General features: G+C 40.8%; 1 protein-coding gene across 8 annotated transcripts in view; it reads right to left on the bottom strand.

Annotated features, from left to right (window-relative positions):
• Positions 1–24,199, bottom strand: part of SCUBE2 (signal peptide, CUB domain and EGF like domain containing 2) — a 42,948-nt gene that overhangs the window by 16,727 nt on the left and 2,022 nt on the right. For 3 of the 8 annotated variants that reach the window (XM_062619816.1, XM_062619812.1, XM_062619817.1), the window contains 13 exons: positions 22,584–22,706; positions 22,006–22,131; positions 18,722–18,856; positions 11,850–11,975; positions 11,306–11,422; positions 10,311–10,400; positions 8,499–8,615; positions 7,416–7,538; positions 5,454–5,570; positions 2,906–3,028; positions 2,298–2,414; positions 1,595–1,744; positions 912–1,016 (listed from right to left, as the gene is read on the bottom strand). In XM_062619816.1, the coding sequence (XP_062475800.1) occupies positions 912–1,016; positions 1,595–1,744; positions 2,298–2,414; positions 2,906–3,028; positions 5,454–5,570; positions 7,416–7,538; positions 8,499–8,615; positions 10,311–10,400; positions 11,306–11,422; positions 11,850–11,975; positions 18,722–18,856; positions 22,006–22,131; positions 22,584–22,626 (1,489 nt within the window). In that variant the 5' untranslated portion in view covers positions 22,627–22,706. Of the gene's footprint in view, positions 1–911; positions 1,017–1,594; positions 1,745–2,297; positions 2,415–2,905; positions 3,029–5,453; positions 5,571–7,415; positions 7,539–8,498; positions 8,616–10,310; positions 10,401–11,305; positions 11,423–11,849; positions 11,976–18,721; positions 18,857–19,489; positions 19,627–22,005; positions 22,132–22,583; positions 22,707–23,203; positions 23,810–24,199 lie in introns of those variants that run through there. The other 5 variants (XM_062619815.1, XM_062619814.1, XM_062619813.1 and 2 more) reach the window with 5 other exon arrangements.

Raw genomic sequence — 24,199 nt, 5'->3', positions numbered from 1 at the left:
CTTCCCTTGGGTTTTGCTAGTAGGTTCTAATGAATTGCCTTTGTGCTATCCAGAACATCCTAAAACCATGACACTGCCCGCATCAGGCAGGCTACTCAAGGGAAAAAATCCTGCACTCATATGAAGCGTGTGAAAAACATTCTAGCTTATAATGGTGTTTAAATTAAGTCGTGCCTTTTGGAGATCACTTTCAAGGTTTCTACAAAAAAATAAATTTAGTTAAACACTCAGAATAAGCTTTGGCTCTGGAATATATAATTCTTCATGAAGCATCTACTGTAGTCTCTCACTATTACTCTTGTAAGGACAAACAAACTGACATGTTGATTCATCTTATTATTTCATGACTTCTTCCCCTAGCTTTTTTTTTTTTTTTTTTCAAATGTACTCCTCCCCATTTTCTGCTGACTTTGTGAATTGCCAGGCCATACTTTTCTGCCTTGGAACAGATGGAAAAGCTGACCTCACTGTGTCCATCTGGGCCTGCTGAAGTATAAAAGGAAGATGAGAAAAGAGGAATAACCTTTGACAATAGTCAGCATAAATGGCCAGGATATTCTTCACTGAGGCATTAGGCAGGTGAGAAAAGAAAGAACAGAAAGAAGGGTGAGAGAGAAAGGAAAGGAAGAATCAAAAGAATGAAAAGAATTGTTGATTTTATTGAGAATTTATTGGCAGTAATACAAATAAAAAAGGCGAAAGGCTTTCCTAGCAATACTGTAGGTTGTCATAGGGACGTCCCGTGATGTAAAATAACTATTGCAAGAATCACACCTAGGCAAGAGTGTGATTCATGAGGTCAGTGAAGAAAAGAAAGCCTGCAGTCCTCTATGCTTTGCTTCTGGTGTACTTCATATTTGGAAAGTACATATATGACTGTAACCTGCTCACCCACATTTTTATATTCATACCTGGTATCATCTGTTCCAGACCTTCTTGAAACATCTCAGTCTTTTTCAAACTACATTTTCCTTCATTTAATTTAAAGGTTACGCTTATCTTGATGGCTGAAGTATCTTCAGAAAGAAACAATGATGTTATTTTCAAAAAGGAATAGAAAATTTAGGTAACCACAAAGTCACATCATAATGATGATATCAAAAAATACGCTGATATAAAGTGAAAATGTGGTCATCACAGAAAACCTAAAGAGGCATCAGCTTTCTCCCGCTGTGAAGCTGTTTCACAACTGGAACTTGAACAAAGTAGGACAGATTTTATTGAAAAAAAAAAAATCTTATCTGTTCAGCTTTAAATACTTTCTAAATTTCATTAACAGCTCAACCTAAACATATTGTATGCTGCCAACACTGTCCAGTTTGGGTGTCTAAAAAGAGACATGACACTCCTAGCCTAGCTGTTTATTTCACTACTGATCTTTTTCTCTTTCCTTATTTATAAGTCTCAGTTTGAGTGATGCTGATGAAGCAGTGCAAGGGGAATTTCCTGCTGAAATCATGAACTGCAATCATGAGGAAGAAAAACCAGAGGGAGTATAATGGAGAGGGAAAATACTCAACAGAAACATCCTTATTTCACTGTTATCTCTTAGAAGAAATCAGTCAAATCATGCAACAATAAATCCAGTGATTACCCAGCCAGCTGGATGCATTTGTATTTTGCTGCTTTTTCTTAAGCTGAGATGACCTGCCACAGGTGAAGGTGTAGGCATCTTGTGTTCCTAACAGACAGACCATACAGACAGACAGTAAAGACACAAGCACTGTGCACAGACTGAAGACTCCTGTAGTATAAAAGACATTTTTAATTTGTTGTTTGGCATCACCATCTTCACCCTTTTTCAACAATGTTGTTCATAAAAGACTTCACATTAGAGCTTGTCTCTCTGTAAGTAGTTTAAAAGGTTCAGGAAGAAAAGCAGCAACTGTCCCATAAGCACCAGGCGAGTCTGCATGCCGCGTCCTGTGGGGTGGAGGGACTGGATGGGCAAAATCTCAGACCCCATGCAGGGCTGGAATGCCTTTGCCTCATTCAGCAGCAGTTCTCAGGGCCAATTAAGGAATGGCCCAGGGAACACTGAGAATTCTGCCCTGTCCTCCCTAGCTTCACAAAGACAGTTGTCATGAGAAGGGAATCTGAGGGTAGAGTGGTTATAAAAGACAAGGAAAGGAGGGCCTTCTTGGGACACTGGCAGGGTTATAGCCCCTTATTATCTATAGTGAAAGGGGAAAGGTCCCTGTTGATTGTCTACTTCTTGTGGCTTCCATGAGAGTTAAGAGGTTTGCTGCTCTTACACTCTGCAGATCACATGCCTGGTTTTGTTGGTTTTGACTTACCAGAAAATACCTGGACATCTGAAGAACAGCTTAAGAAGCATCTATCACTCCCACCACTCTTAATGCAGTACAGCGATACCCTGGGTGACATATTATCAGGCAAGGAGCCCTTTGTCTCTAAATAGGATAAAACAAATACTCACACAAGTAAAATATCTACATACACACCTTACTAATAAATTGGCATGCAGCTGGTTTTGAAGCTGGTACCCAAGAGCACCCACACAGTTAAAAATGCTGTATGGACAGAAAATCAAAGCAAAATAAAATCACTGGAAGATCACAACACGTAAGTAATTTCCTTTCAGTTAAAGCTATCATCAGCAAACCTTCTCATGCAGAGAAACAAAAGGAAATAGAAGCATGAGCTGGATAAAAGCACAGGAAAGAAAGCATCAAAATCCCTCAAAGTATCTCCTGTTTTTGGGTTGTTTTTTCACTTGTTTTTACCAGTTCCAACATCAGTACCATCATGCTGAAAGTAAGTGGGATACCGGGAACGATGACTCATACCACTTGTCTGGACAGACCAAGATTTTCAGATTTGACTATAACCACATGGCCATCAGACACATCAGGAGTAGAAAAGTATTTATTAGGCACCTTACCAACACAATCCTTTTTATTCCAGTGTAATTTGTAGTTAGAGTGACACAGGCATTCATAGTCTCCCAGTGTGTTCACACACAGCTGTTGGCAACCACCATTGTTGATGCTACATTCATTAATATCTATAGAGGAAAGGTGAAAAGACTTTTAAAATCTTATTTTTGTCCAAGATCTGTCCTCTAACTTCACTAGGTAAAAATATACACAAATACTTCTTGGTATGGCTTGGAAAAGATTTTAGTAATGCTATCTGGACACCTACATTGAAATAGCTTTTTCTTCATGGAAATCCTTTGATAAATGTCAAAATTGATCAAATGTCAGAGGCGAGATGTTAAGCATGGTCTTAAACCATTACTATATAACTAAAAATATATTCAGCCTCAGCAATATGGCAACAAATTAACTGAAAAAAAAAGGAGATCAAATCAAGTCTGCAGTGCCCTGTGCCTGGTTAATTAATATTTCTAATTTGGAATAAAGACAGACACAATGGACAGGATTCCTACTGATCAATGCCCCGAAGTGCTCAGATACATACAACTACTGTGGACACTATGTGACCCCATGTGGGCAAATAACACCATTGTACCACCATTCCCCCTTTTGGGCAATTATCCAATTTCGGGGCCTTTCCCTGCCCAATAAATGCCAACAGGAGGAGAAACTAATGGCGACACAACATACTGCCTTTGGTGCAAACTTGCATGCTGATGTAGAATATACCATTCACCAGTGGTGCATCCCAGGGGTCAATACTGGGGCCAATACTATTTATTCTCTTCATTAAACCTGGATGATGGGACAAGAGTTCAGCCTCAGTAAGTTCACAGATGATACAAAACTGGGAGGAGTGGCTGATACACCAGATGGTTGTGCCACTATTCAGAGGGACCTTGATTGGCTGGAGAAACGGCCCGAAAGGAATCTCATTAATTTCAACAAAGGGAAAAGCAAAGTTCTATGTCTTTGCTTCTCAGATATACTCTGATGACTGCTTCCCTTGTCTCCAGTAGCTTTATGGCAATTATACAATAAGCCTAGAAAGCTGCCAGCAAGAAATCTCTTGCAAGCCCCAGAAAGTCTGTGCAACTGAGGGTACCCATTTCTACGTACACTTTTCTCAATGGCAAAACAAGTTCTTCTCACTGCTCTCCCCCGCCACCTGTTCCCCCCCCAGATAGGTAGCAATTTGGTAGAAAACACTGTGAAACATTACAGAAATTACCTGATTTCAGGGGAAAAACATGCTACTAACTGAACTGAGACAGAGGGGTAGGAATGAGCAGCAGAGGAATAATGGAGAAAGATAAGAACAACTCAAATTGGTGCTACTGCTTAAGATACCACAGAATCAGCCCAAATCTTTGGGTTTCATTGACTTTTTGTTAGGATGCGGAATGCAATGGCAACCTTTCACCTCCAGTACTTATTGAACTTCCTTCATATAGGTCAGAAGGGGTACACTCAATATCCCTACCAGCTTTGACACAGCCTGGATTGCCAGTAAATTAAGAACTTCCTATGGTACAAGGATTACTATCTTTTGCACAGGAGTATGATATGAAGCGGACAATTAGTAGCCAACAGCAAAATTACAGTAACTTTCCCTTATTGGTGATTTCCTTTATTGGTGGCCAAAAGAAATGGAAATTAATGGAGAAGAATTAATGAGAATAGACTTCTCTTAGAAATTCGAACATATGAACAGTGATACTTCCCATCAGAAAGGTTTGCCTATTCATCAGGATAAAACACAGTGATGTTGTACCTGTAATCTTCTTTGCAGACTTTCTAGAGGCAGAGGTTAGAACAGATTGAGCACAATGAAATCACTGAAATGTTATCTCCAAGTTCACGTGTGCTCATTCTGCCTCAGACATAAGTAAGTCTTACCCAGAATTAAATAAGCATATGGAGTCAGTAAGGTCTTGCCTAAGCTTTTATAAAACAGGTTTAATTTCATTTAGTGTTCAGTTATTCATATTTCCTCATGTTAATCCTGGGAACTTGTCTCAGAAATATTCACACTCAACACAAACTGAGGTTCTGTGAACATCCTTCTCTCTTTCCTTGAACTTTTTTTGTAGGAAAGATATACAGATTCAAGAGTATTAATCCTGGCCAGTGTAAATCAGTGATACATCACATAAAGTTAAAACTACATCACCTGCAAAACCATAATTTTCTATGCCACCCAGAGCTTCCTGTTCTTTAAGTGCAAGTCCACTGACTTTTCATTGAAGTCAATAAGACTTCTGCATGTGAAAATTCTATCAAATTAAGGCTTTCATACCCAGGTGCAAAACGCATCAGTTTGTTCTAGTAGTCATAGATGCTTTCTGGATGCAGGGTGTGAAGGCAAAAACATTTGACCAAAGACAGAAATGAGCAGGATTAGTTTCTACTTTTGACATGCCTCCTTATCACAGCAGAGAGTAAAATTTATTCTGTCCGCCTATGGCATACACATAGGCTTGTGTCTTGCACAGACACTAATTAGACCTGTGGCAACAGCATGGCATGTAGTATCTTTTTACAACTCACCTCCACAATGTGTAAAGCCATAGAGAGCATACCCTTTGTTACAAGTACACTCAAAGGTGCCTGGATGATTGATGCACGTGTGGTCACATGTCCGTTCAAAAGAGCATTCATCAATGTCTGCAAGTGTTAAAGGAATACATCAGTATCTTTCAGCCTGACAAGGGAGCACTGACGAGCTAACAAAGTTCAACACAGAGATGTACAGATTTATCTAAACTAAGCAAAAAACTAAGCAAATTATTTTAAAGCAAAGGATGTAACATAACGAAATGACAACTTTTAAAAGAACAGGTAGTTTGCGGAACAAGATTTTTCTTGGCAAGCATAAAATCTGCTGCTACATTTTTAGAATTCTGTTTAAAAACAATTATTTCTATTCTACAGGAGAAAAAAAAATGCTGACAGAACTCTTATTTCATTAACAAAAATTCTACCTTAGATCTGTAGAAACAGATTTACAGAAGAAAGTATTGTCTTTGTTTTTTCACAATAAATGAAAGCAAAGGTCACATTTTTAACTCTATGTGAACATGCAATGCCTGATTTAAGCCTGCTGAAAATCACCATGTTCTCCAAGATACACCTGAAGACAGATGACTAGAATAATTTGTTGAATTTTTCCACAGATCCATTATACTGCATATTTAGACTTTAATGTCTGTCTCTAAAGGCTGCCAAGATACCTGTTTTCTCCAGTGGCAGTTTTCCTTGGCACTATAATCACTTTGCACACATCGTTGTAAAGCATAGTTACTACAATAGCCTAATCATGATCTTGGTGAATTGAACGGTAAAGTGGTCAAATTCCCATCACTATGAAGCCCTAAGTATCTATTATACCATCAAAAGCACCTAAAACTTCTGTGTTAGTACATTATGCATGACATGTAAAAATGTTGTACGATGCACAAAAGTTCCCATCAGCATGACTGACACATTACATCATTTTTTCTTGGGCTTTGGCATGCTTCAAGATACAACTTTTGAAACAATCTAGGGAAGTGACAGTGACAAAAGGGGGATGTAAATCTTAAAAATACATTCATAAAGAGATTCCATTAAAAACAAAAAAGAACAAACAAACATACAACACCACCAATGTTGTGGTTTTATAGCAAGTTTGTTCCGTAAAATTGTTGTTCTTTGTCTGATTCTGAAAGGATAAGAATGCATCAAAAACCCAGGTGAAAACTATGTTCTGTTGGTCAGTTTAGCTTTCTGAAATTCATCATTAACGTCAGTGGGTTGTCTAGGAAATGGAATTATTCACCTTCCAACTGGCTGATGGCTTTACATTGTTTCATACTGTAGCTTTTCCAAAACCACGAACCACTCTGATCTTTACATTTTAATGTATTTAAGCATCTTAAACAGGATTGCTAAATCTATATTTACAAACCATTATACAGAAAAGCAAACATGCTTTGCAAGTCTCACAGAAAAATACACGTCAACCTAAAAATCAAATGTTCTATGTTTTAGGGAATAGCAATTTCAGTGTGTCTACAGGCCTATAATTTCATAGATCACATAATGTCTTTTTTTCTTTACATAATGAATTCATGGCATCTAAATGTCTCATTAAGAAAAAATAATTTCACTGCAATGATAAACCAGTCAGTAAGATGGACAGAGAGATATTGCCTATTTTTTCCCTGTAAATTACTTGAAAATCATTAATAGAAGAGGGGGAGCATTATCCTCATAAAAATCTTTTTAATATGATGCTATTTCTGTTGCTTCCAGATAATAGTTCACTGTGCCATTAAACATACCTCCTACAATAGTATCAAGCCAACTGTATGTATTAACTCAACAGCTGTTCTGAAAAGAAAACAAAACAAGAAAACCCAAAACTGAGGCATGGAAATTATTCTGGAGTCCATTATCACTTCATCATTGTAGTAGATGTCCAAGCCACACTGATTTGTTCTACTTCTATTGCTACTCCAGTGCACATACCTTGACAAGACTTCTCATCTGTTAACAATTTAAATCCTTTTCTGCAGCTGCAATCAAAACTGCCAACAGTGTTTTTACAGAAATGATCACAGCCTCCATTATTGGACTGGCATTCATCAATATCTGTAACAAAAAAAAGTGCTTCAGCAAATAAACACACTACATCCAACATACTTCCACTGCCAGATCCAGAACACAGACAAATCCAATTGGTTAATGAAGCCCAGAAACAAAATCTAGTGAACTATTACAAATTTTAAGGATGATCAGATCCAGCTCTTATGAATGATCTGGCCCACTCAGCCCCATGACAGCGTTACTTGCTTTCATTTAACATATTGCTGTCAATTACACTTGGGTGCATGTATTTGCAAAAGATAATTTCCCTAAGTTATGCTTGGAAATATTTTGACTTAAATCTTCTCTAACAGGTTTTAGCTTTTTAAACATTCTCTCCATTTCCTCTCCCTAATCCCTGCAGAAATCTCAGACAGAGGAAACTTCCTGAGCTACCCCATCCTTTTCATGCCAACATTAGAATGAGTTCTTTAATATTAACTGACTCAGGCATGTGGATTCCATCATTTTTTGCCTGCAGAACAGTCTTAATATCTAATTACTGGAAAATGTATTCTAATATACAACCTAAATGTCCATTTGCTTCTTTCCAGTACTCTCACCAGAGCTGCTTGGGCCAGTATGAGTAATTCTATTCACATATCCCTATTTACACACTGATATTTACTTCTAAACTGTTCTGATGCCCAGCTGACTGTGGTTAAAATAGCAGTTTATTGAACTAATGCCTGTAAGAACAGACATGCCTACCTCCCCCAGTAAAGACCTCTACTTTACCACAGACCTGTATTACCTCCTACTGTGAAAAATGAGGCCAGCTTGGCAGGAGGGGTGAAAGTGGTGAGGTGGTGTGATGCACCTGACACAATGGAAACTGCGCATCTACCCCTGGCTGCATCCTTTCTTAGGTCAGATTACACGTACTGACTTGGATTACCTGCATTTGAAGATGAATACCTTATGATAAGGTGCTGGTATGTATGTGCCCACCAGTATAAAACTCACCTTTACATGTCTTCCCATCAAACTGGAGTGTGAACCCAACAGGACAGCTGCAGTGAACTCCGGTAGATGTATCTTTACATGTACGATCACAGCCACCATTATTTACCGCACACGTTTCTAGCCAACAACATAAAACTGAAGTTTGCTCAAGGATATTATAATGGCAGCAAGAAACATCATGTGATAGAAGGCATGGTTCCAAGCACACTGCTATTCAACTACATTTAGCCTAGTATACATGAGCAGCTACTAAATACATGTGTTGGCAAAATCCCTGCCTCAGCTACATCCATGTTTTTTGCAGACTCTACAAACTGAAATATTGTCTCTGAATATTCTCATCTTCAAACATAAATCCCCACTCCTCAGTGATTCATCTGTTCCTGTCAGTCTGACTCCTTAGGCCCACATTCAATCCCAGCTGAAACTCTGCACATTTCCCACCAACACTCAGATACCCGATTACACTCAGCCCTACTAAACCAGTTCTCTTAAATCATTTCCAACACACCTTCACATGCTACCTGTGTTCCCAGTCATGGTGGATTACACCTACACTGAGCGCTCCTCCTGCCTTCTCAGCCAGATGCCATCTCAACCTCATGCTCCTTTAACTACCCCTATGCAAACCACGTATAAATCTCACCAAACCTTCTGAACACCCCTTAGATACAGTTCCTTCACATCCAGCTAAATAGAAATAACTCACTCTTTGGCATTCTTCTTCTTGCAGTCAGTCTAACCATCACAGCCAGTCTAACAGCCTTTCCACTGGCTATCCAAATGCAATTTTTTCCAGCACATACTGATCCAGAGAGATGCAAAGATCATTTTTTCCATCTGCTTTTTGAACTCCTCTCTTTCTAGCTCTGTCTCCATGTTTTCTGCAGCATCAGCGTATATTATTTATTCTCAGGTTTTGAGATCTTTACTGGTTCATTTCCCCCCAGTCTCCCACCTCACATTCAATGCTGGGAGGTTGTGTCTAACTTGCAAGTGAAGACAGAGTGACTCTTCTTCCTTCCCCTTTCCACAGAAACATATTGCTGTGGGTTGGTTGGTTGTTTTTTATGTTTGTTTGGTTGGTTTTGTGAGGTTTTTTGGTTTTGTTTTTTAAATGAGGCTCTTAATTTATATGTCTAAATATGGATTCGGGAGCTCAGAGCCCTATACTTCTGGTAGTTTCTTCCTCAGCCTCCATGTTCCAGTGCACTTCTGTGCAAATGACAGTAAGCATGGTAAATCACCCTGACTGCCTGGAGTGAGGGCTTCTGAGAGGTGGACACCCACTGACTCAGCTGCCCTGAGACCACAGTGATTGCTTCCCATGCCAGTGCCTTCCCAGTAGTGACAGTCTCAGGCTGGCATTCTGGGCCAGATGCAAACACCTCTAGGAAGAATAAGATGTGCTTGCATCCTAACATGTCTTTCTAGACCCACCACTGTGCCCAATTGTATTCCAAGCAGAAGTGTATTTTCAATTGAAAATAAGCAGGTAAAACAGTGTTTCCTCCACAATCACACTAAACCTGTGGCACAGAGGGATTGTACTGCATTCCCATGATGAATTAGAACCATGGAAATATATGCTACTTCAAGAGCAACTTCCTAACACCTCCTACTGAATGCCACAAATAACATACTTAGGTTTTTATACATTATGTAATAATATTATTTCCTTAAAATGGACTGGCACATCTCAGGCAGAATTCAGCTAAGAGCTATGATGGTTACAGTAAAAAAAGCCCCAACAATTCTTCAATCTAAAAGGTTTCAGGAAATAGCAAAATCATTTTGGATAAGCACTTTTACCCATAAGCAACCGTCGCTTCACCCTCTTGTCCACATCAGCTCCTGCTGTAGTGTTTCCCTCAGAAATTTCAACAGCAGTCTCTTCCCTCTCTGTAATGAACATGAAAAAAACAAATGAGTAAAGGTGCCCAGACCAGAAGCCCCACCTGATATTCAATATGTACACACATGCAATCAGCTGCATCACATGCTGAATTATCACAGATTGTCAGAACAGACTAGGCAGAAATATTTTTTTTTTAAATAAAGTAATAATGAAAATCATGTCAACCCTTCAGTCAAAACCATGAGAATACTTCTGTGCTTTTGTTGCTTTCTTACAACTGATGTTTGTTTCAGGAATCTCAACAAAGCAGATGAAGTGCTACGGATGTAGTGAACAGCAACAAGATGAAAGAACTAATTGAACTGTCATAAACTGCTCAGTTAAGAGCACGTTGTCCTCATCTATCATGGACTAATAGAAGGACCAACCAGTCATGCCTGAGCATTTCAGTGATTTCAGTCAACAGGCAACAAACTCTGGAATCCAGAGACTGGAATATAAATCTTAAGTGAGTTTTATATAAATCTTAAGTCGTTTTTTTTCTCGATAACTGCCTTGCAAAAACTGTACTTCAATTTACTCCTGAGTTCTGGTTTTAACAGATATACATCTTGGTTACACTCTCTGGCTCATGCTATACAAGAAACTGAACCCAAAATACCCTGAAGAGAAGGGGGAATCTTCTTTGGCTAGTGACAAGCCTTGTGCTTCAGAGGGACCCATGGCAATTACAGGCTGCGGTAATATTAGGTAGCTACTTATGCAGGGAAGTAATAGTTGGCAGGACCCAACCAATTTACTCATGCATTAGCAGTTTTTTTAGTTTTAGATTCCTTGATACTTTCTAGCCATACTATTATGAGGAGCATTAATCATGGACATACAGCAACACCACACCAGTTAGAGCTGGTCATCAACAGAAGACTACCTCTCCCCACCATATACTGACCCAAGCAGGTTTTCCCATCTATATGCATGATGTACTTGGGGTGACATCCACAAATAGGCCCATTATCTGCATCATCACATGTATGTTGACAGCCACCATTTCCATGATTACATGTTACTAGGAAGAAAATATATGTTACATCTCACAAGTACTTCCAGCATCTTTGAAAGACAGTGTGCAATTTTTGTCTCCATTTGACTATCCAAGACACCTCTAACGTGCCACCTTCCTGAAGACTTAAACACTGCAGAGCTCTCTTGCAGAGCCAAACTTCCTGTTTGAATGATGGTGCATGAATGATGGTGCATGAATGATGGTGCAATTCTCAAACTACAACCAATAGACTGTAGCAACCAATAGACTGGTGTGATAGTGTCCAGTAAAGCCACTGATTTTAGTTCAATTCAAATGCACACATTTTAGGCATGTCATGACAGTTTAGCTATACCATACCAGTATCACTGCAAACAGAACACTATTTTTGGGGGGGGGTGTGTTGTTTGTTTTTTTTTTAAACCATAAGCATATGCAGAATGTTGCATACAAATGCAGCTCCTCTGGTTCTTGGACAGCTCAAATCCTGGTCGGCATTCACAGGCAACTCCTCCTTTGGGCGTTTCTCTGCAGATGTGGGCACAGCCATGATCTTTATTCATGCAGCTCATACCTTCTGCAAAACAGGACAAGTGCAGGAGCATCAGCATCCTCATCATCCTTGTGTGCAGGCAACAGTCACATAAAGTCATAGAATCATAGAATAGTTAGGGTTGGAAAGGACCTTAAGATCACCTAGTTCCAACCACTCTGCCATGGGCAGGGACACCTCACACTACACCATGTCACCCAAGGCTCTGTCCAACCTGGCCTTGAACACTGCCAGGGATGGAGCATTCACAGCCTCCATGGGCAACCCATTCCAGTGCCTCAGCACCTCACAGTAAAGAATTTCTTCCTTATATCCAATCTAAACTTCCCCTGTTTAAGTTTTAACCCATTACCCCTTGTCCTATCACTACAGTCCCTAATGAAGAGTCCCTCCCAGGCATCCCTATAGGCCCCCTTCAGATACTGGAAGGCTGCTAGGAGGTCTCCACACAGCCTTCTCTTCTCCAGGCTGAACAGCCCCAACTTTCTCAGCCTATCTTCATACGGGAGGTGCTCCAGTCCCCTGATCATCCTCGTGGCCCTCCTCTGGACTTGTTCCAACAGTTCCATGTCCTTTTTATGTTGAGGACACCAGAACTGCACACAATACTCCAGGTGAGGTCTCACAAGAGCAGAGTAGAGGGGCAGGATCACCTCCTTCAACCTGCTGGTCACGCTCCTTTTGATGCAGCCCAGGATACAGTTGGCTTTCTGGGCTGCGAACGCACACTGAAGCCGGCTCATGTTCAGTTTCTCATCAACCAACACCCCCAAGTCCTTCTCTGCAGGCCTGCTCTGAATCTCTTCTCTGCCCAACCTGTACCAGTGCCTGGGATTGCTCCAACCCAGGTGTAGGACCTTGCACTTGTCATGGTTAAACTTCATCAGGTTGGCATCAGCCCACCTCACAAGCGTGTCAAGATCCCTCTGGATGGCATTCCTTCCCTCCAGCGTATCAACCAAACCACACAGCTTGGTGTCATCGGCAAACTTGCTGAGCGCGCACTCAATCCCACTGTCCATGTCACCAGCAAAGATGCTGAACAAGACCAGCCTCAACACCGATCCCTGAGGGACACCACTTGTTACTGGTCTCCAGCTGGACATTGAGCCATTGACCACAACTCTTTGTGTGCAGCCATCCAGCCAGTTCTTTATCCACCGAGTGGTCCATCCATCAAATTGATGTCGCTCCAATTTAGAGACAAGGATGTTGTGTGGGACAGTGTCGAATGCTTTGCACAAGTCCAGGTAGATGACATCAACTGCTCTACCCCTGTCCATCAGTTCTGTAGCCCCATCATTGAAGGCCACCAAATTGATCAGGCAGGATTTCCCCTTAGTGAAGCCATGCTGGCAGTCACCAAGCACCTTGTTGATTTTCGTGTGCCTTAGCATGCCCTCCAGGAGAATCTGCTCCAGGATTTTGCCAGGCACAGAGGTGAAGTCAGTTGAATACACACACAGGCAACAGCCTGCTACATGTGGGAACACTACAGTGTTAGGACAAGAAGTATAAGCTTACAAGAAAGGAAAGGTAGGAAGTCCAGTCCTGCAAAACCAATGGCTCCAAGATTTCTCCATCTGTGATCTTCTGTGCCCATATTCTTTGACTGCGAAGTGAAAAAGCAACATCCCTAGATCTGTACAGCATCTGCATTCTCATCCAATGCTCTCACTCTATACCAGTGATTGCAAAACCTCCTTGTATCTTTTATAAAAACTGCAAGGTGGCTGATACCTGCAAAATCAAAGCCTTAAGTGAAGCTCTTATTTCTCTGCTTTAAAGAGCAGCCACGAGACACAGGAGTGCCTAGGCTAACAGTCACAGAGTCATTCCTATTTCAATTACTGGCGTATGAAGCAGATTCCCAAAGTCATAACCTACCTCAGCAGTGACCAAGTAGAGACCAGGCAGATATACAGATTGCACATATGTTGTATGTCAATTCTCTTTTCTGATTACCATTTCGTTTTCAATTTTTTTCTGATTTCAATAAATACCTCCCAAAATAACCCCACTGGGGTTTATCACAGCATTCTGTATGTCTACCTTCCCAGCTGGACAGAATTTAGTGCCAGTGCCTGTTTTAACCAAATGAAAAAGCAACATTACACTAGTGACTTCCTTCCTTTTGGTGCACCTCCTAAGAACAATCTGCCCATTTTTGTTTCTGACAGTTACGAGCTGTTCATGTACCAGCACCCAATGCCTGCCAAAGTGTCTGGTCTAGTCTTTGCAAAAAGTTGAAGTCAATTAAATAGGAAGGAATTGTTGCTGAAATTATTGCAAAAACTTCTTTTACTTTGTATTGGCAAGATGGTGACACAATTTGTACACACACAACTTAAAACTATACAGCAGCTGGGTGGATTATAATTGGGATCATTAAGCCAAACTACAAGAACAGCTTTTCTTCTAACAATATACCAAAGGTTTTTGCTGTAGTATTCCACAGTGCCACAAAATTGGGAGAGAGGGCAACTGAATGCTCTCCTCAGTTTTACAGGAAACACACCATTGTCATCAAATTTTCTGTCTTGGGCTCTTATAAGACATATTACACCAAAATCTCTTCCTCCTTGGTGAGAATACTTCATGTGAGAAGACCAAGTAAAGCACACTTTGGCTGCAAGGGCTTATCCCACATTACCACAGTGAACTTCTCCTGAGTTGAGCAGATGTACAATCAGAGAGAATGAGAAGGTGACTGTGTTGCTAAAAAGGGATTGTTTGAACAATTCCACATCCTAGATATTTTTTAAACTTACACAAGCCCTTTTCACAGTCTTATTACTCAGTGAAACAAAAACTCTGTATTGGCAAGCAGAGCTCAGCTCGTCACCACTATTCCACTACACTTCAGTTAGGTCCTTGCTCTATACAGGGCCAGTCTCGCCATCTGAAGCACAAGCTACAGTACCCTTTCTCTATTAAGACAGCTTTAAGCAACAAAATAATGGATATTGCAGATCCTAAGTTATTTTTCTGTAATGGCTTTTTGATTCCTTTCCCACAGTGAAGACTTTGTAGAAGTCTAACAAGACAATGACACTTCAAATCCTGAAGCACACAGCCACAGCTCAAAGAGCCCACATGAAAGCTGTGATCCATTATTGTGCTGTCAGTCAAGGAACAAGACAACCTATGAGGCCATAAATTAGCTTCATTAACTCTAGTGTTTCTGTGACATTTCTGTTCTTAAGCATGCAGTGTGATTTGGTCTGTTAGCTCACAGGTCTTAGAAAGCATTAACAGAATTATCAGCCTGGTTTCTGTTAATAAAGTTCTTCTTTTGTCTCTATTGAGCTACCAAAGGGGAAACTGCTCAAGCAGGTACTTTGGTAAAGTTCACTGACATCAGACAAATGGCTTAAATGCTCAGTTTTGGATTCTCCATTCTAAGTGAGCAGAATTCAATCAGGTCTCCCAGAGAAAGCTAAAACTGCACTTCCCAAACCTGGGCACATTTTAATAACAAAGTACCCATTGTGTAACAAGGTACATGACCAAACCCACCAAAATTTAGCTGACCCAAAAGACAGCATTTCATAGAAGACACATAGTAAATATAGCATTTACTATGAAGCTGCTGCTTGTTTCCAAATGTGGTAGATTTCTCCTCAGCCCCATTTTATAAGGTTTTATATAAGAAATGTCTGTAAAACTACAAATGTTGTGTGACTGTAAACTCCTTCACGGATACAAAGTCTCCCAGGTCACACTGTTCCAGAGCTGTTGCAATGGCAGATTGTGGTCCAGAACCAAAGCCCAAGCAAATTTTGGTCAAATCCCACCACATGCTTCTCAGACACACAGTTTCGCTTGCAGGAGAGACTGCTCTACTGGTGCACAAGTGTCTAGGATGAGTCTCTTGGTCACCACACACAGCCAAGAAAGCCAAACCCAGTGCCTGCCTAGCCTAGTGGACCCCAAGCCATTCCTGATGACTAGACTTTCATGAAATTACCCAGCAAGCTTCAGTGAGATCTGAGCACTTTCATCACTGGCAAGACAAAAGCAAAAAGCCAGCACAGTATTTCCCTATCAGGTCACATTAATCTCTGTGTTTAAATCTTTTTTACACAGAAGACTAGGGACATGACCACCAACCTGCTAAGAACATTAAGGCTCCACTTAGGGCACATTCAAACAGGTGCTCAATAGAACAGAGGGAGAGGATGCAATTCTAAGGAGCAATACCAGAGATTCTCAGAGGCACCCTCTGATAGACAAATGGTGAGGAGCATTTGTCAGCAGAACAGCCAGCAGAACAGGACATCCCAAGAACACTTTAGTCTTTTTTAATGCTTTGTACACCCTTGTATTAAGGCAACTTTTTCTAAAAGTTTGCTGGTTGTCTGACTGTTCTCCACAGCCAGGAGGGCTCTAAGAGCAGTAGCTAAGACGGTCTCCTGTGTACAAGCTTTCAGTCCACACAGTGATTTCAAATGTGACTATCAACATGCACATCCGGTTCACTACCATTGATTCAGTCCAACAGTAGATAACTATGACTGTGAAATACCACAAGAAAGAGTAGCAAGCTTTGTTGACCTATAGCAACAGCAACCACAAGATGTACTACATATTTACTTGTGAAAAACTGTTTTTCTTCAAATTTTTGTATTCTCTAATAAGGAGCAAGTTAAAAACAGAAACGCTACAAGTGCATGGCTGCCCTGCCAACTACTATAACAGTCTCCCAGAGTAAATCCATTCTTCCACACACAGGTGAAGAAGAGCTCATTCAGAGCAGTCAGTCAAGAAAAAAAAATAGGATTGTGCACAACGTCCCAAGATACTCTGAGTTCCTGTGGTTTAAGGAGGGGGTTAGGCAGAACCATTCAGCCCTCTCAGAACTGCACTGTGCTTCAGATCAACACTGTCACATCAGATGAAAAATCAGCTTTAATTATCAAACTCTCCTCTAAATAGCTATCTGACCGTGAATCCCATGTCACAGCAGGTGACAGGGAACCCAGACAATACTTGCAGATAAACTTGGAAAGGTAGATAACTCTTAGTTACCCTGGTCATACACTAGGAGGAATACAACAGCTTCAAGCCCCTCTATTTTTCCTATTTCAAGTCCAGTTCACTCTTTTTCTGAGTATGTAAAGTATTGCAGACCACTAGAAAGGTCTCTCAAGAACTATTGTATGCACTCTCTTAACTGGGCTGGGAGACAGGGAAGGAAATACTACCTCACATTACAAATAAGAAGCAAAACTGAACAGATGGTCTAGACAGTAGATGCCAAACACCGTTTCAATCAATGTTGAGAGGTCTCAAAAGAGAACTAATAAAGTATACACACTGAGAGATGCATACACAAGGCAGAGAACAGAAGACCTAGCAACAAGCAGAAAAGCAGAGAACAAAGTGAGGGGAAAGATGAAGCAATGAGATTTGCCTTACAACAGACCTGCCCACCCAAGGAAAAAAAAGGTGGGGAATCCCATGGATTGTTCACAGAAATGGCAGGGAGGCAGGAGGTAAACAGTCACAGCATAAGCTGAAAAATTTCCAAAGGTACAATTTAGGGAACAACTCTTAATGACAGTAAATGCTGCTGCTGTTAGTTCTGGAGAGTAGAAGGTATGCAAGTAAGAATAAAGAGTTGGAAGATTTTCCTCTCTTGGTATTGGACAAGACAAGAAGTGGAAGCTACTGATTTTCATCCTTAGATTCATAATCCATGCACACACACACACATCACTGATAGCAAGGCAACATGAAGGGAGATATCTTGCCCCACCCCTGCAGCCTTACTGCTTGTCCCCACTCCTGGCTCAGCTCCTGCTGTGGCAAGCTGAGCAATGGCCTGAGAAATCACCATGCACCAGCAGACCCCTGCGATACCAAGCCCAATACAGAGTAGCTGAGAACACAAATTCTTAATTCAAACAAAAGATCAATTCAGCTATAAAGCCGATGACAGCCACCTCAGTGCACTCATCAGTGATGGCCATATATATCTGTAAATGTTGATCTTTTCACTATGGGGATTTTTTTAAGTAGGGTTTGTTTATTCATTCTCAGATTCCTCTTACAGTCATGCCAACGATAAGCCATAGATTAAAGAAAGCTTTACAGTTTAAAATACTTCTTGGTAAGAGATTCACTGTACAGTTCAATGGACAACTCCATGATCTGAGCAACCACTTTAAAGTATTGCCCAAGGGCATCCAAAATAATTTTGTTCAATCTGAAGTTTAATTAGATATCCAAGGCTCTCTGATCTCTCAAAGGTTACTTCATAAAGGTTTCACTCAAAACAAAGAATGTGATTTGAATACCTTTGGGTCTGACAAACAGTAAATCCCTTAGCTGAAATCTAAACACTGTACAGGGAACCTAAAAGGTACCTGCAAGTAATGCAGGTATTGCTCTGTAACTAAGTAAAGGCATTGGAAGTGGTCAGAACTCACTGGCCTTCAATTTGTCACCATTCCCTGGATCAGGACACAGCTTAGCTGCACAACAGAGCATAAAGTACACTGGAAGTAGAGCAGTACAGCCTTTAACAAAACACAGCACTGCAGACATACAGGTTAGGATCAAAGGGGCAGAAAGGATGTAAAGAGTCTTCAAAGTCACTTAGAAGATTCTGACATACTCTTCCTTTTAAAAGGAGTTGAGACTTCAAGACCCTTCACAGCTTTGAAAAACTCAACCTAAAAATATTTTTAAAGATGCTTTAGAGATTTTGCAGTTAGCTTCTGTCCAAAACGCCTGCTTGGTGCCTGAAGGGAAGCAGCCAGTACCTTCTGAGCGGTGGATGCACGTGTGCTGGTTATCACTTAGAAAGAACCCTTCCTTACAGCGACATTCGTAGCTCCCCACAGTGTTGACACAAATATGTTGACAACCACCATTGTTGTACATGCATTCATCTGTATCTGAAAAAAAAAAAAAGAGATATCAGCTTTGTACTAACACCACTACACTCATATTGGCAGCAGCCACTCAATATACAGTACAGATAGACATCTACTCAGCACATAACCACCCAGGTAGCTTACACACCCCAGGCTAGCTGTTGATGTTCTGCTGTCACCCTTGGGAAAGTATATTTTTGCTGCTGCTCTTTCCCTGCTCACAGTTTTCCCCATCAATCACAGGGCTTCCAAGAAATGCTGGCAAACTAACCAGAGCCACTGGTTACAACAAAGTACCCTCAGTGGATTCAGAAACAGGGCTCCATACCACCTATGTGAACATACTCTGTCTCTCAGTGCAGCTGTTTAGTACTACCGCTCAGCAGCCTAGCATATTTACATCTAGATTGATCATCCATATGTGGTTCTGTCTTTAGTGGGATGCATCCAAACACGATCAAGCTATAAAAGGTGTTTTTACAGAAAGCTCCCCATTCTGAAGCAAAAGCAAAAGCAAACCTCAAAATAAGTTTAGCTTAAAACCTATTTTCGCTCCTTATTTTCACTCTAGCTAGAATTCATACATCATATCTGTTCTAATGCTCAGATTGATAATAAATCCTCCTCCCTCAGCTCTAGATCATCACCACTTACCATCCAGGCTGCTGCTGTGTTGCCTGACTGCAGTCAAAGACAACAGCAAAAGTTTTAGTTTTAATGTTGATTTTGCAACATGCAGAGCTTCAGCAATACTAGAGAATATAGAAGGAGGGCTCTGCTTTCAAGACAACCAAGAGAAACAAAAAGTAGCAAAACTTTAGCTAAGCCTCTGAACAGGATGTTCAACTCAAATTCCAGTTGTCTGGAATTTTACCCCTTCATAAGCAATGAATTTTCCTATTGTAATTATCAGAAATGCCAATTTGAACAGGAAGTAAAAATGCTCAGATCCTTAAAAACCAGGACAAGACCTTGCTGAGGCAAAGCACTGGTCTCATTTGCAACTTTATATAGAACATCATGTTTGCTCCCTGTTCTGTTCATTGTTCCTGTGCTAATAGTACAATGTTTTTAATTTAACATTGTAGCATTTCTGGCATAAAACAGCTGTCTTAAAAAGGAGAAAGAGGAAGGCTTTTAGTAAGCAGTATAATATAGTATTACAACAGATTAAATTTCTACTAAAGGCAATGAGTAAGCCAATTGGATGCAAAAGAATGTGACCTGCTGTAGCAAAAAAGAGCGGCTGACATATCTCCATCACAAAGAAGCTGAATATTTTGGAGTTCTACAGTCATGTGAATGTGCAAACAATCATGAATAAACAGCCACCATGGGTCTTTAGTACCACAGATTTGAACTCCAGCAGATGTTTCTGTCATGCAGACCTTGGAAAGCTTTCAAAAAAAATCATCTCTTTCCAACAAGTAATTGTCTATTTGGCTTAAACCCAGGCACACAGATGAGATCTTCAAAAATAAGGGTGAGAGGAGGGCAACCCTGGCTTGAACAAAATAAATAAACAGATTAAGAGAAGATGTGATCCAATTTGCTGCATACCAAAACATTTATTTAACATTTACATCACATCTCAAAACTGGCAGGTCAGTGGTAAAAACTTCATTGCATGTCAATGACATTTTATTTTATTCTTACAAGTCTGCCACGTAATACTGAGCTCCCTAGTAACAAAGCAGGTGGTCAATTTTGGTCAAAGATACATCTAGGTCTTACTGATCACAAACAAGTCAGCTGAAGTATGTTCTAGAGAGGCTACTGGATACAAAGAGAATACACCCTTTGGTGGCAGTATAAGAGGCAAGGGTTTCATTCATTCAGCCCTTCATGGTAACCTCACCTGAACTCCACCAAGTTTACACAAATGCACTAGAGAAATACAAGATGCCCTTCTTATTAAAGTATCAGCAGATATTTTGCTTCCCTCTCTCCATTCTTTAGTGAAATACTTGGAACTTAGTAACTTCATCTTCTCCTCCACTTACACTGTAACAAAATCAATCTGTGGGCATGCACCAGATTCCCAGCAGGTAAAACCCAACACAATGCCAGCTGAATCCAGAGCTTTTCTGATTTGTTCCAGCATAAGATACAGCATAGGGGTGGTCTCATCTCCCACCTGGTATGCCATACATTAGTGGGAAATACTCCAGCTAGGCTGTGAGAGCAAGTTTCTCCCTGATTGACATGGGGATGGGAGCCTGTCCTGGCGGATCCACACCCAGTGCAGCAGAAAAGAAAAACAGAGGCATCTCTGAAAAAGTAAATGGCACAGGTACCACAGCACGGGGCAGAGCCACACAAGTTTACCCACTGTGTGTCCTGGAAGCAGTATAGCTTCATCACCATGAGACTCTGCCCCAAGGATATATCACCAAGTGCATAGCACATGGCCAACAGGCTGGCAACTCATGCATTTCTGTACACTGCTTCATTGTGTGACGAAGGATAAAAATCACACAGTCTTGTTACCCATTTTTAAAGATTTTTCACCTGCTGGCAAAAAGAAGTAAACTATCAAAGCCTTTGTGAGAGAACATGCGCATGCCAGGTCAAGGGAGCACTGCCAGGATTGAACATGTTTCCAGAGGTGCATACTTTGCTTCTTATTAACCACCTAGAGAAACTCCAAGCATTTGGCTTCGTCCCTCTGTACTTCAATGGCCTCTGTTATATACAGCTACTGCACGCTCACAATTATCCTTTCCTTACAGCTTGCACGTGAGTATGTACTCAGACCCAGCAAGAATGAGAAACACACACATTACAAATGTAGGAGTGGGAAGATTTCGGAGCCCAGAAACACACCTGAAAACTTATCCTAAACTAACTTTAGAATAGAAAAGACAATGATAGCACATGCTCTTTTACATATACTCATTTAGCATAATAATAAATGGCACTTCACATATTTTAATCCAAAGCACTTCACAGAAATGTAGCACAATTATCTTCCTCATTTCCTCATTTACAGAGAAGAAAAGAGCCACACTGGGATGGTATATGGTACCTGGAATTCCTTAGTCCTACTTGTAACATTCTTTTCTAGCTGAGCCGATTCAGCCCAGCACATCACCATGCATTTCCCATGAATGCAGCTAAAGGGTTATGTTAGCATCCCTACTCACAATAGTCACAAACACACTTCTTACCCAGGCAGTTGTGGCCATCATGAGCCAACATAAAGCCATCATAGCAAGTACAGCGGTAATTTCCTGGAATGTTGAAACACTCGTGGACACAGCCTCCATTAAAGTCATTATCACATTCATCAATGTCTAAGGAATAAAGCAAAAGTCAATATGATGGATAATTGCTTGAATGGAATAGAGATGCAACTGTGTAAATATGAGCAGCAACTGCTGTCTGAAGTCATCATTGTCCTGTAAATAGACCATATTTAACAAATTACTTGCCAAATGTTTCTAAAAAGTGACAAAACACCCTCAGATTCCCATCTAGCTTTACCTTATACTTTTTAAGGCTGCTGGTTAAGGAACTAATTATTAGAATAAGCAACTAATTATTAGACCAAGTGATATTACTAGATAAAAAACCATGGAGTCTGTTAGCCTTTGATTTTGTAAACAAGTAGTAAATAGGGTGAAGAAACAACGACTATTTTGATTTCAAATCACCCTCTATATTCCAAAGCCATTATTTTTAATGGTTTTATCTTATCAATATCTCATGCTGACACAGGCAGAGCATATTGCTTGGCTCACTTTACCTTCACATTTCTTCCCCTCGCCAGTGTAACCCACTTTGCACATGCACTTGTACAGTTTCGGAGTGTTTTGACAAATAGCATCTGGGTGGCAGTCATCAAGCCCCACAGCACACTCATCCACATCTGTGGGAAGACAACAGATTCAGAAGAGATGTCAGAAGGTGGAGCACAGAGCACGGCTCCAGCACACATTGCTGATGAGGTGACATAAGGCTGAGCACCCACTCAAGATGCAACCATGTATATTATATGGGAGTCAGGACAGAAATATGCAGAGACCATATCTGAACTTTAATTTGTATAAAGTTATACTTGCATACAGATTTATTTGTACACAATTCAGATAAGTTTGTGTTATGCTTTTGTACCCACCTATAAATACACCCAAAATAATATATTATGGATTAGATTCTAAGTGAGATTTAGCTGACAGTTTTACAGAGATTCATTAGAGGCTGTTAATATTTCTGGTTAACAAAGAACAGCTATTGAAAAGCTCTTGAGCACATCCATGACATCACCCTCAGGAAGCCAAATCATTTTTAAACTAATAAAGGGAATTTACAGAAATGTACTTTGAAAATCACAGCCAACCACCAATATGTAAAAAACTGACTTACCATTAAACAGATGTGTAACTTATAGATAACACCAATGTTTTAAATACAAGAATAGTAGCTGGTGAGTAGCATTGCCAAATCACCTGGCCAGCCATCACAAAGCACAGCATACTGAAGCAAAATATCCAGGTGGAAACTTCAGAGGAGGGGAAATGAGGAGAAAGGGAAACACCAGCAGGAAGAAGTCCTGGAGACAGAGAAGTGTAGACAGAAGAAGAGGAAGGAAAGTTACAGGCAGCAGAAGAGATCAGCAGAAGTTTTTCATACAGCAGAAGAGAATTCAAACACAGTAACAGGAAGATTTCCAGCAACTGGCTAAAAAGGAAGAATTGCAGAGGCAGCACCCCATATTGGTACAAACTCCTAGAACAAGGGGATTAATTACAGGAGGGGACTATACTTAAACAGTCAACTTTTTATAGTGGGGTTCACCTTCTGAAGGGGAATTTCAACCAGCACCTCTCCCATTAACAATTATAGCATTCATCTCCTCCCCCCCCCAAGTCACAAAATATGCCTGTAGCTACTGCAGCAGCTGCCAACTGCAGAAAGTATTCACTTGGTTTTAACTACTAATGGCGTTTGGCAGCTGGAAACAAGGCAAAGAGCCAGTGCTTGAGCAGCACTGCTCTCCTGCCTCTCAGGTGCACATAGAACTGACAGCAGTGATGGGGTCCCCTGATACCACCACCAGAAAGTGAGGGGAACATGGGACAAAGAGGGCAGCAGAATTTGTGGAAAAGTCAAGCCTCTAAATTATGGCATGCAGTGTACTGAGGGAGCCAGATGCAAGGACGGGTGCAGGGAACAGCTGAGGCCTCCCTCATAGGGATTCAGGTAGATGAGGCAGGAGGAAAGGATGGGTAGGGAAGGGAAGCCAGCGGGCAGAAAGAAGCATTAGCCACACGTGCTGGCTGCATGTCCCTGCCTCGAAAGCTCTCCCCTTCCCAGCCCCTGCTAGGGGAGCCCAGAAAACACACACGAGGGAGGGGGCTT

This window comes from Pezoporus occidentalis, unplaced genomic scaffold (genome assembly GCF_034315485.1).
Source record: "Pezoporus occidentalis ecotype Australia unplaced genomic scaffold, CSIRO_AGI_Poc_V1 ctg214, whole genome shotgun sequence".
Taxonomy (NCBI): Eukaryota; Metazoa; Chordata; class Aves; order Psittaciformes; family Psittacidae; genus Pezoporus; species Pezoporus occidentalis.
Note: the sequence above shows the minus strand (reverse complement) of the source record. Positions and strands in the feature narration are given on the sequence as shown.